The sequence below is a fragment of the Panulirus ornatus genome, chromosome 59, assembly GCF_036320965.1.
Source record: "Panulirus ornatus isolate Po-2019 chromosome 59, ASM3632096v1, whole genome shotgun sequence".
Lineage (NCBI taxonomy): Eukaryota > Metazoa > Arthropoda > Malacostraca > Decapoda > Palinuridae > Panulirus > Panulirus ornatus.
The window spans coordinates 13,793,219-13,806,486 of NC_092282.1; the positions used below are offsets into that span (position 1 = coordinate 13,793,219).

Sequence of the window (13,268 nt, forward strand, 5' to 3'; positions counted from 1 at the left end):
TGGCAGGAACTGAGAGCGACCATTCTCACTAGAACCGACGAGAGCCATTTAAAGGAATGGCTAGGACTGGGAAATGACCATACATACACAAAGCAACGCACAAACACATACAACCAATTCTCAACCATGCATGCTGTCCCCTCCCTTACAGTATATATGAACGAATTCATGTACGGGTATATACATACACCATGGATATACACAGACTTACACACGGGTATACCAATATATATATATATATATATATATATATATATATATATATATATATATATATATATATATATATATATATATATATAAACAGGTAAAAGACATCTATGTTCCACGGCAATACTCGTAGTTACGCCAACCATTGCCTTCTAAAAATAGTCATTTATTGCTCTATAACGAAGTGAAAAACGGCAGAAACAAATGAGTCTCCGTCAAAAAGACATCCACTGATTTTTTTATTTTCCCGGCAAAGTGTCAAGTGAGGGCGGGGCCAGGGGAGTGGGTCTCCCAGGTGACACTTGCAATTAACGCGATATCATCAGATGACTCGGCGGGGCAGGTCTCCTGGGAACGGGTGCCCCGCCCCGGCCTCTCTACCTCACGTCTGTCTCCTGGGGACGTCTGCCTCACCCCGGCCTCTACCTCACGTCTGTCTAATGGGGACGTCTGCCTCACCCCGGTCTCTACCTCACGTCTGTCTAATGGGGAAGGCTACCTCACCCCAGCCTCTACCTCACGTCTGTCTAATGGGGACGTCTGCCTCGCCCCGGCCTCTACCTCACGTCTGTCTAATGGGGAAGGCTGCCTCACCCCGGCCTCTACCTCACGTCTGTCTAGTGGGGAAGGATACCTCAATCCGGCCTCTACCTTACGTCTGTCTAGTGGGGAAGGCTACCTCACCCCGGCCTCTACCTCACGTCTGTCTAATGGGGAAGGCTACCTCACCCCGGCCTCTACCTCACGTCTGTCTAATGGGGAAGGCTACCTCACCCCGGCCTCTACCTCACGTCTGTCTAATGGGGACGTCTGCCTCACCCCGGCCTCTACCTCACGTCTGTCTAATGGGGAAGGCTACCTCACCCCGGCCTCTACCTCACGTCTGTCTAATGGGGAAGGCTGCCTCACCCCGGCCTCTACCTCACGTCTGTCTAATGAGGAAGGCTGCCTCACCCCGGCCTCTACCTCACGTCTGTCTAATGGGGAAGGCTGCCTCGCCCCGGCCTCTACCTCACGTCTGTCTAATGGGGAAGGCTACCTCACCCCGGCCTCTACCTCACGTCTGTCTAATGGGGAAGGCTGCCTCGCCCCGGCCTCTACCTCACGTCTGTCTAATGGGGAAGGCTGCCTCGCCCCGGCCTCTACCTCACGTCCGTCTACTGGGGACGGCTGCCTCATCTTGGCCTCGTTTGGGAGGTTACTTCATCATGGCCTCGTGGGATCTCTTCCTCATTCTGGCCTCGTGGGATAAAAACTTCACTTCATCCTCCTGGGGACAATTCCCCTTCTCCCCATGGTCCACCTCTCCCCCTGACCCCTGGTGCCTCCAGTTTTTACTTCTCCAAAAGAAGGAACAGAGAAGGGGGCCAAATGAGGATTTTTTTTTCCCCCTCTAAGGCTCGGTCATCTGCTCTTGACGCTGCCTCACTAACGCGGGAAATGGCGAATATGTATAGAAATAGTAGCAGTCGTTCTAGTAGTAATATTAACAGCAATGATAATGATAATGATAATGATAATAACGATAATAATGATAATAACAATAATAATAATGATAATAATAATAATGATAATGAAATCATGATAATAATGATAATATCAATGATGATAATAATAATAATAATAATAATAATAATAATAATAATGATAATAATAATAATGATAATAATAATAATGATAATAATAATAATAATAATAGTAATAATAATAATAATAATAATAATAATAATAATAATAATAATAATAATAATAATAATAATATCTGCACTGATTTCTATAATAATATTAATAATAATAACAACTATATCTGCACTGATTTCTATCCTCTTCAAGAATACCTGACATCCGCCCAATGACTGCCAGCCAGCAACACTTTCACCCACACCAGCTGGTGAGGGCTTGTGACCCTCCCTCCCTCACCAGCACAATCCCTCCCCACGGAAGGTAAATATGGAACCACTGGCATGAGCAATGTCGCCAGTGTCAGCGGCCATCAGTGGGGCGTCACGACCCCCCCCTGGCCTGCGTCCCCATGCTGTCACTTACGACAGCATTGAGGGGTCGTACTCACTGTTTACGTCTGGATCTAAAAGCCTCGTCTGGGGTGTGTGTGTGTGGGGGGGTGTGTTTCTGTACCTCAAAGTGATGGGTTATTTTCACTGTATATATGTATATATTCATCCGGGTTCCTTTCCTGTTTGTTCGCCGTATTTTCGACCCTTAAGACAGTGGGTGTGGACCCCTGAACATGACGGTGCGACCCTTTTAGTTGCCTTCTACGACACGCAGGGAATACGTGGGAAGTATTCTTTCTCCCCTGTCCCCAGGGATTGATATATATATATATATATATATATATATATATATATATATATATATATATATATATATATATATATATATATATATATATATTTATCCCTGGGGATAGGGGAGAAAGAATACTTCCCACGTATTCCCTGCGTGTCGTAGAAGGCGACTAAAAGGGAAGGGAGCGGGGGGCTGGAAATCCTCCCCTCTCAATTTTTTTTTAATTTTCCAAAAGAAGGAACAGAGAAGAGGGCCAGGTGAGGATATTCCCTCAATGGCCCAGTTCTCTGTTCTTAACGCTACATCGCTAACGCGGGAAATGGCGAATAGTTTGAAAAAAAAAAAAAAAAAAAAAAAAATATATATATATATATATATATATATATATATATATATATATATATATATATATATATATATATATATATACACACACAAAGGTCAAGCTTTTCCGGTGACTTTGGCCAAAATTCAGTGACGTGAGAGGATAAGTTCCTAGGTGGGAGGACCATATCCCAGCCCTAGTGGTCCAGTCACGGGGTAGAGGATCATGTCCCAGCCCTAGTGGTCCAGTCACGGGACAGAAGACCATGTCCCAGCCCTAGTGGTCCAGTCACGGGACAGAGGACCATGTCCTAGCCGTTGTGGTCCAGTCACGGGGTAGAGGACCATGTCCCAGCCCTAGTGGTCCAGTCATGGGGTAGAGGACCATGTCCCAGTCCTTGTGGTCCAGTCACGGGACAGAGGACCATGTCCTAGTCCTTGTGGTCCAGTCACGGGGTAGAGGACCATGTCCCAGCCCTGATGGGACACACGAGCCCAGGACTAGCCATTGGGCCAAAGATCCATCATCATTACAGACTTGGTTACCCCCACAGCTTATAGGAGAGGTCACGGCAGATGACCTGACCTGATGACCTGCAACTGGGAATGACCCACACCTGTACCTACGACAAACACACACCTGCACATGTAACTGTACACACCTGCACTTGTGACTGACACACAACTGTACCTACGTCTAGCACACACCTGCACATGTAACTGTACACACCTGCACTTGTGACTGACACACAACTGTACCTACGACTAGCACACACCTGTAATTATGACCGACACATACCTGCACCTGTGACTGACACACACCCGTACCTGTGGCTTACACACACACCTGCACCTAGGATTGAAACACACATCTCCCTCCGTGACTAACACAAACCTATATGCATGCACACAGACACACACACAGACACACAGAGACACAGACACAGAGACTAACACACACACACAGACACACACACACACACTCAGTGACGTTAGTGTTGAACGGGAAGTCTGATATGACTGTTAAACGGGGAGTCTGACGTTACTGTTAAACGGGGAGTCTGATGTGACTGTTAAACGGGGAGTCTGATGTGACTGTTCAACGGGGAGTCTGATGTGATTGTTAAACGGGGAGTCTGATGTGACTGTTAAACGGGGAGTCTAAGGATGCGACAGAACGGGAAGTGTGGAACTTTAAGGCCACACTGGTGACGGTCTTCAACCCTGGTCAACTTGTGGCCCACACTTGACCCTCCCACCTCCTCACGAGCGACGTCAGGATGAAATGTTACATCCGTTGTGCTACGGGATCTCTCTCTTTCCCTCCCTCCTCCACTCCCTGACTACTGTGCACGTTCTCTAACTAGTGTGGTCTTTGATTTGGTCCTCTCTCTCTCTCTCTCTCTCTCTCTCTCTCTCTCTCTCTCTCTCTCTCTCTCTCTCTCTCTCTCTCTCTAACATTCAATTGTTATCTATCTCCAATTTTTCAATGATTTGTCCCATTCACACAGCGTTTGCATCTCTCTCTCTCTCTCTCTCTCTCTCTCTCTCTCTCTCTCTCTCTCTCTCTCTAACATTCAATAGTTATCTATCTCCAATTTTTCAATGATTTGTCCGATTCACACAGCGTTTGCATCTCTCTCTCTCTCTCTCTCTCTCTCTCTCTCTCTCTCTCTCTCTCTCTCTCTCTCTCTCTCTCTCTCTCTCTCTCTCTATCTATCTATCTATCTCTCTCTCAACCACTCCGCCTCTTGATTACAGACCATATCACATCCCGTGCCTCCGCTGGTCCCTCATACGTCCGTACGTCCAGTGTGTGTGTGTGTGTGTGGTGTGTGTGTGTGTGTGTGTGTGTGTGTGTGTGTGTGTGTGTGTGTACGTGTACGTACGCCGGGAACGCCACTCGTATGCCCTTTGTTCCGCTGTTCCGTTCACAACACAGGCACAGAACGCGGAACGCACCGTAATTGGCTAGGCTTTTGTGGCTGACCCATTTTTTTTAAGACCGGAAAATTGAAACCCACAATTTCCTCATCTCATTTCATTTACATGTTGATACTATCTTTAATTCCGTCTAATTACATTCCAGCGGGAGTAAAAAGAAAAAAAAAATGTAAATAATTCACACATTTATGTAGGTCATGGATACGAGCGACTGTTGTAATATGCTGATGATAAAAGACGAGGATATGAGCATTACCCTTCACTCGTATATATGCAAATCACTTTTGAAATCATATCCCGATAACCTTTACTTATCTTTTTCTTTTTCTATTTGTCAATTTAAGTTTAGTCTTGCATCACGAAAGGTGGGAAATACCATGTCGATATTGCTGCTCGCAATTTACACTCTGTGTGATGTACACTCGAATGTAAATTCATATCTATATTTACGAGTTATCCAATACCGGTCTGCTGTATCTCCCGCTTGATAAAAGATAAGATTTACAGCTAAGACGAAATTTATATCTGACAGATGAAATACATACGGGTAAAGGTATTACATAGCCAGTTTGAAGATATATATATATATATATATATATATATATATATATATATATATATATATATATATATATATATATATATATATATATACATTGGGACAGAAGCATCTTACACCTACCATGGAAATGAGTAATGGAGTACTAAATATACACCTGCCACGGAGATTTATATGGAGCGTCCGAGAGATAAATTGTACATATAAATTCATACAGCCAACCAGTCATATCCCTGAAATGGTCATCGTATACAAAGCGTCTGAAAGACACATTGAACATATAAATCTATCTAGTTGACCACTCATTTCCCTAGAATGGTCATTATAGGTGGCAAAATATATATATCAAGTACACAGACACAGATATGACAATGTATATACCTCTAGCATGAAAATCTATAAATGGAGAATGAAATATGTACAGGATCCAGAGATTTATATACATGATGTGATATACGTATACCTGACATGGAGCCTTATCCAGTTGACGATGTATACTGCTGTGGAAATGTCTTAGGATGACACAAACTGACCCTGGTGTAGAGAACTATCCAGGGAATGTATATACCTGGCATGGGGATTTATACAGGTGATTAAATACACACCTGGCATATGGATTTATATGGGTGACGGAATATACAACTGGCACGGGGGATTTATACAGGTGATTGAATTAACACCTGGCATGGGGATTTATAAAGGTGATACACTATACACCTGTTACAGGGATTTATATAGGTGACGGCATATACACTTGATATGAGGATTTATAGAGATGACAATGTATATATACTTGGCATGAGGATTTATATAAGTGAAAGGATATGTACCTGGTGCAGGAATTTATACAGGTGAGAGAATATACACCTGATATGGGAAATTTATACAGGTGAGAGAATATACACCTGATATGGGAATTTATACAGGTGAGAGAATATACACCTGTATGGGAATTTATAGGGATTTATTCAGATGATGAAATATTCACCTGACAAAAGGGGTTTATAATAATGATTTAATACACACTTTGCACGGGAATTTATAGTAATGTCTTAATATACATCTGATATATGGGAATTTATTCAGGTGTCCGAATACACCTTATACATATAAAGGTTACAGAAAATACACGTGACATGTAGGTTTACATGGCTGACAAATATAAACCTCGCTTGTTTGGATATCAGTACAGATGATGGAATATATATATATACATATATATATATATATATATATATATATATATATATATATATATATATATATATATATATATATATATATATATATATATATGTATATATATATATATATATATATATATATATATATATATATATATATATATATATATATATATATATATGTTTTGAAAGGAGGTTGATGGAGTGCGAAAAAGAAGAGAATGAATGGGAACACGAGTGAAAGGGGAAACCGTAACATGAGTGAAGGGAGAAAATGGGGAGGTGATAACAGGTAGCGATGAACTGAGGAAGAGATGGAGTAATCATTTCAAAGGACTGTTGAATGTATCAAATGATAGGGTAGCAGAAGTAGGGAGTTTGGGTCGGATCGGTATGCGAAGTTAGAGTCAGAGAGAGTGGTTTGGTGAAGACAGAAGAGGTGGTGAAACCCCTACGTAAGACGAAATGTGGCAAGGCGGCAGGAACGGATGGTATTGCCGTTGAATTTATCAAGAAAGGGGGTGACTATGTTGTTGATTGTTTGGTGAGAATTTTCAGTGTATGTATGGATCATGGTGAGGTGCCTGAGGACTGGCGGAATACATGCCAGTGTATAAAGGCAAAGGGGATAAAGGTGAGCATTCGAACTAGAGAGGTATACGTTTGTTGAGTGTGCCTGATAAATTGTGAGGGACAGTTGCCTTTGAGAGAGCGTGTGACAAGGGAGGAACAGTGTGGTTTCAAAAGTGGTAGAGGTGGTGTGGAGCAGGTGTTTGCTCTAAAGAATGTGTTTGAGAAATACTTAGAGAAACAGATAAAAAATAAGTCTGTGGCATTTATGGACCTAGAGATAACATGTAATAGGGTTGATAGAGATGCTTTGTGAAAGGTTTTGAGGATATATGGTGTGGGAGAAAAGCTGCTAGAACCAGTGAGAAGTTTTTATACAGGGTTTAAAGCGTGTGTACGAGTAGGAAGAGAGGAGAGTGAGTGGTTACAAGTGAAGGCTGGTCTGCTGCAGGGATGTGTGATGTAAAAAAGGCTGATTAATTTGTTTATGGGTGTGGTGGTGAATGTGGTAAATGCGAGAGTCTTGGAGAAAGAGAGGCGAGTATGTAGTCTGTTGGGGATGAGAGGGCCTGAGAAGCGAGTCAGCTGTTGCCTGTTGACGACACAGCACAGGCAACAGACTCGAGTGAGAAACGGCAGAAGCTGGCGACTGAGTTTGGAGTAGTGAGTGAAAAGGAGAAACTGAGAGTAAATGTGAATAAAAGCTAGGTTATGAGACACTGTAGCGTAGTTGGGGTGGGAGTATGAATGGAGAGAATTTGGAAGTGAAGTGTTTTAGATATCTGGGAGTGGACATTGCAGCGAATGGAACCATACAAGCGGAAGTGAGTCACAAGGTGGGTGAGGGGGCGAAGGTTCTTTGAGCACTGAAGAATGTGTGGAAAGGGAGATCAGTATCTAAAAGAGTGTAAGTCATGTTATACTTAGGTTATTGTCGTGCAGTGTTAAGTGGATGGTACGGTGCGGTTTAGGCAGTGCCGTATATATACTGGTACAGATCAAAGGTGGATATCTAATCCCTTGAGCCTGACTACACGACTTTTGAAAATGACAGAATGAGTCTTGGGTACGATGACGCGATCATCTTGCTCAAGGATCAAACCGTCGTGCTCAGGTGTCGTAACCTTGTGCTCAAGGGTTGTACCGTCGTGCACTGGTGTCGTACCATTGTGCTCAAGGGTAGTCCCGTCGTGCTCAGGTGGTTCGTAGCTGAGATTAATATGTAGTGGGTTTGAAGCATGGGCTAGTTAAAGAGGTATGAGGTTCATTTAAAGGTATCTTAAATTCTGGTGCCTTGTGTAAGGTTTAGTTCACATACGTATACGTGGGTAGGTTCAAATAGTGAAAGACTTATGAATAAGTAGATACTGTCATGTATTAGATGGCTATGCAGTGATAGATTTATATGTAGAGGGTAAGGTTTATACAGTATGTTGAAATGATCATACAAGGGGGAGATGTGCTGATAACTTCATCTAATAGATAGGTTCGTGTTCAGAAAGGTTCAAGAGTTAGAAGGTGCGATTACTGGAAGGTATAGGAATGGGTCAGTTCATATACTCGAGGGTTCGTCAATACATAGTTTCGTGTACCAGTGAGGTTCATGTGTATAATGGTTCATGGTGAGGAGGTTGGAATGTTGGTTAGCTCACATACTAACCAAGGTTCACTATCAAACAAAAAGAGTTCATGTCATCGCTGAGTTTGGAAATATTAGGCTTTGACATATCTATCAATTAGATGATGCTATTTATCCAATATGTACGTAGACACTCCATATCAACATCAACATCAACAACAACAAACAACAAACAACAATAACATCAGCAACACACAACATCAATTAAGATACACAGACACTGATAACACCAAAACACCATTGAAAACAGACAGAGCTCAACAAAATGTGTTGGATGCTCTAGCTGCAGATACTCTGAAAACAAACAAACAAGGATTACTGTCAACAGACGTTACAGGTGGAATGACCACCAGTTAACATAAACAGACAGGAAAATGCTGGGAAAATACACGTCTGGAGGTACAAGTGGTTCTTTGTCCTCCTCCTACATTGCAACAGCAACAAGCAAGGTGAGGGAGGGGTGTGTGTGTGTATACATATACATACATCTGGGAACTACCATGGTATGTGTACGGCAGCTCACTACCACAGCCGGGTCGGTCATGCCACGATAAATCATGAAAGATATACTCACGAGTGCTCCTCCCGTAAGCTGTGATGATAAGACAAAGGACACACTTTATACACACGAAATGGTGAGGGGCATCGGAACAAAACACATGAGAATAGCAGCTACAGAGGTGGATGTTGAGTTTGGGACATGCGCCAACTCGTAGGTCGATTATTTTTTTGGGATTTGAGACAAATAATGAGTCGTGTATTCAACGTCTGGTGAATACTGAGAGGTCAGAGTATGTGCATATAGTGGGTTATGAATCAAAATAGATATATATTTACAGAAATTTGAATGATAATCTTAATTAGAAAAATAACAAACATAGAATTTAGAATTTTGAACATTTTTAAAAAGGCATTCAATCAACATGGATGGATTCGTGAATCAGGCTAGTCAGCTGGTTGAACGAGGGTCGTCTATAGTTAGCCAGTGTAGGAACAGGATATCCTTGCTCTCAAAACCTTGAAAGAAAAAGTGGATCCCTGGAGATTGGAAAAGTTACACCAGTTAGTAGTTTTGTGTTTCCTGTCGTGATCATCCCCGAGCAAAACAACAGAGAGGGGGGAATAAAGGCCAAAAACCACCAACATGTTTATGAATAACACTTCGAGACGCCAAGGGAGGACCCCAATGGCAGCACACACGACATCGATATCCAACACCTGCGCAAGGTGACGTCGACAACCACACCAGCAGCAGCAGCCAGCCTAGCCATCCCGGCCTCTCCTGGCCTCGATACCTGCAACACCCGAGGTTGATAACAACACACACCACCTTCACTCACGCATCGACGGCCACGCTGTGAACTTTTTTCAAATCTTCGTCAGGTAAACGCTCGTCCTGGGTGAACCAAGAGAGGAAAGTGATGACAGGAAGATGATATCAAAACTGATATCAATTCCTAATCTTTAACTCTGGGGTTTTCACCCATAAACATGACGAAAGTGGATAACAGTATCATATATGGGGCTTAAGCTTACTTCTAACACACACACACACACACACACACACACACACACACACACATGATACGCGACGTCAAAAACTTTCCTAGTTGCTCCAACTCTTTTCAAACTCTTCCAATAATTCTTTAAAACAGATATTTGACATTTTTGATGTAGTATTCTGACGCATGACCTGAGGGAAATCTGAGCTAGAAAAGGTATTGGGGCGCCGATTTCTGTCAATACAAACAGACATTTTTCGTAGCATAAATCTAGTTTTCTTTTCCCCCCCCCTATCGAATGTGAACAATGAGAGCCACGTTTCCACATGATGATAAAACCCTGCTTCCTTGTATTTCCGAAATCAATGTTGCCTTTGCTTTCTGCAGGAAAAAACAACAAGCACTTTGCTTGCGGTTCAGGTTGAGCAGAGTACACTAACAGACCAGCCATGTATAAAGTGACTCTTGGACATTTACCATGTAACTTAGGTTTAAGAATAGGAGATATGAACTTTGTATATATTCACGGTACAATGGTGGCACTTGTCCGCTTAGAGGCAATATATCCACAAGTCAAGAACCAGTTTAATGCTATGGACAAGTTCCGAAAGATCCCTGTAACATCTTCCACTTCTTGAATTGCTCTCTTAACGTTCGCTTCATCATATGAGAAATAGGGTTTGTAGAAGCACTTATATGCCTCGTATGTGGTGTTGCACTCTCATGATGAACGTCAGATGGCGCTTTGTGACCTCGACCCCTGACCCTGATACCAGAAAAGTGTTTGCATGTAGTTTCTTTGGCGACAGTCTGGTCGCTAACCAATCACCAGCTGTCGGGTATACAAACGTACAGTAATATCAAAGTATCCAAGACCTGGTGACTATTATAACCTTTGACCCCACAATCTTAAACCTGACCCGAATATACAATTACGTATATTTGTATCTGTGGAAGAAACTTCAACACCATCTACTTCCTCCATATTCAGATAATGTATAATGTCTAGTTGTAATCACCTATTTACAACTTATGTGGTGGTTTACCCTCGTGTGGATCCCCTAAGTCTCTTGTGGAGACGAGTAATCAGAGGTTATTTCCGCACATAAGACCTTGCGACCTCGATCTCAGAGACTTGCGCGACCTCGAAAAGTTAATCAGCTGTAGAACTCAGTATGCATTGGCTGTGGCACGAGGCTGGCTGGTGTCGCATCGTATCGCCTAGTCATGATATACTGTGCACACAAGGCCAGGGCTCTCGCAGTCACACACACACACACACACACACACACACACACACACACACACACACACACACACACACGTTCTGTGGTGCAGCAGCGGACGTGAAAGAAGAAAGAATTTGAGCACTGAACTTGTGGAGATGATGCGGTTCAAGTAGGCTGCGCCAACGTTGTATAAGTAAGAGTAATGACTGAAAAGTTTACGTCGCAATAGTTGTAATGAATAGCGGAAGGTCATGCAATTTCCTCAAAAGAATATTCATGGGGCAGTATTGCTACACATGACATGCATGGCTCGCATGACGCCCTGATTGAAGGGTTGCTGGGTTATGTCTCTGAGGCTGTGCAGTAGAACGAGAGACGCCCTGCATCATGGAACAGAATCCAGGTGTTGAGGTGCGCTGCATCATGCCACAGCAGTCAGGTGTTGAGGTGCGCTGCATCATGCCACAGCAGTCAGGTGTTGAGGTGCGCTGCATCATGCCACAGCAGTCAGGTGTTGAGGTGCGCTGCATCATGCCACAGCAGTCAGGTGTTGAGGTGCGCTGCATCATGCCACAGCAGTCAGGTGTTGAGGTGCGCTGCATCATGCCACAGCAGTCAGGTGTTGAGGTGCGCTGCATCATGGCAGTCATGACAGCAGATGATAAGGCGCGTAACCAGATATCTACGCCGTCAACGTTATCTTCTCTGCCCAAAACACTACGTACATCAAAGCTTTGATCAAGAATCGAACCCTGCTTAACAGTTTAGTCCAGCTGGTTGGCTAGGAAATACCCTGTAGCGTAGATAATACAAAGGCAATAACAATGAAGAAGAAAACACCAACAGCTCTGAATGTTTTGTATATGTAAACTAGACACATTCTCAACCACAAATCGGCGTTCGATAACTACTGAAAAAAACTACGTCTTCAAAAGGAGACAACATCGAGTGAATGAAAGTGAACATCAGATTTCACATGGAATCGTGGGCTGGTCTTTTTATATACACATTTCCTCAACCACAGTTCTGGACCACGTACCCAGCCTGCCATACTTCATGTATCGTGCATACATTTGATAGCACATAGGGGTAGAAGAGGCTAAGAAAACTTGCTTAAAAGCAGTAAGCCAAATTTCTAACAATATACGCTTTTAAACACACCACAGGTTATTTAGCAATACATATGACCCATTCAGGGAGTGGGGGGCTGGAAATCCTCCCCTCCCTGAATGGGTCATATACCCTCTAAGGCTCACTCCTCAGTTCTTAACGCCACCTCGCTAACGCGGGATAAGGCGAATATGTATGAAAACAAAAATATGACCCATTCATACTCCATAATGCTCTTGTAGTTCATGTCTTTCAGGGAATAAGCAGAAAATCAGCATTCCTCTATCATGAAAGATATACTCGAGTACAGAGAAGTTACAAGACAAAAATATTCTAATATCTGGACAACTTCTGGCTTATGATCCACTGTGTTCTGTACTGATCGCTGGGCGTGTGTGCAGTCAAACAATAACACCACATATTCGCAATAACTTGAAGGCTTCCGGCGTCATGCAGAGGCCATACAGATTAAACTTTATACGAACCATATATAAATCTTTTATAAGACATATATGAAATCTTATAGAAAACATATACTTATCAAAATAATGATGAATTACATAACAAACCCAGTATCATGATTCCTATAACGTTGTTTACTTCTCTTCACAGCAGCGACCCCTTTGGCACGACGGTGTTACCCTTGGCCTTTGACCTCCGGCACGATGGTGTTACCCTTGGCCTTTG

At 42.9% G+C, this 13,268-nt stretch overlaps 1 protein-coding gene across 3 annotated transcripts in view; it reads right to left on the bottom strand.

Moving 5' to 3' along the window:
* Positions 1-13,268, bottom strand: part of Rgk3 (Rad, Gem/Kir family member 3) — a 616,115-nt gene that overhangs the window by 237,801 nt on the left and 365,046 nt on the right. For 2 of the 3 annotated variants that reach the window (XM_071696098.1, XM_071696096.1), the window contains exon 2: positions 9,315-9,332. The exons of the other annotated variant lie outside the window; for it this stretch is intronic. In XM_071696098.1, the coding sequence (XP_071552199.1) occupies positions 9,315-9,332 (18 nt within the window). The remainder of the gene's footprint in view (positions 1-9,314; positions 9,333-13,268) is intronic. 3 annotated transcript variants of the gene reach the window in all.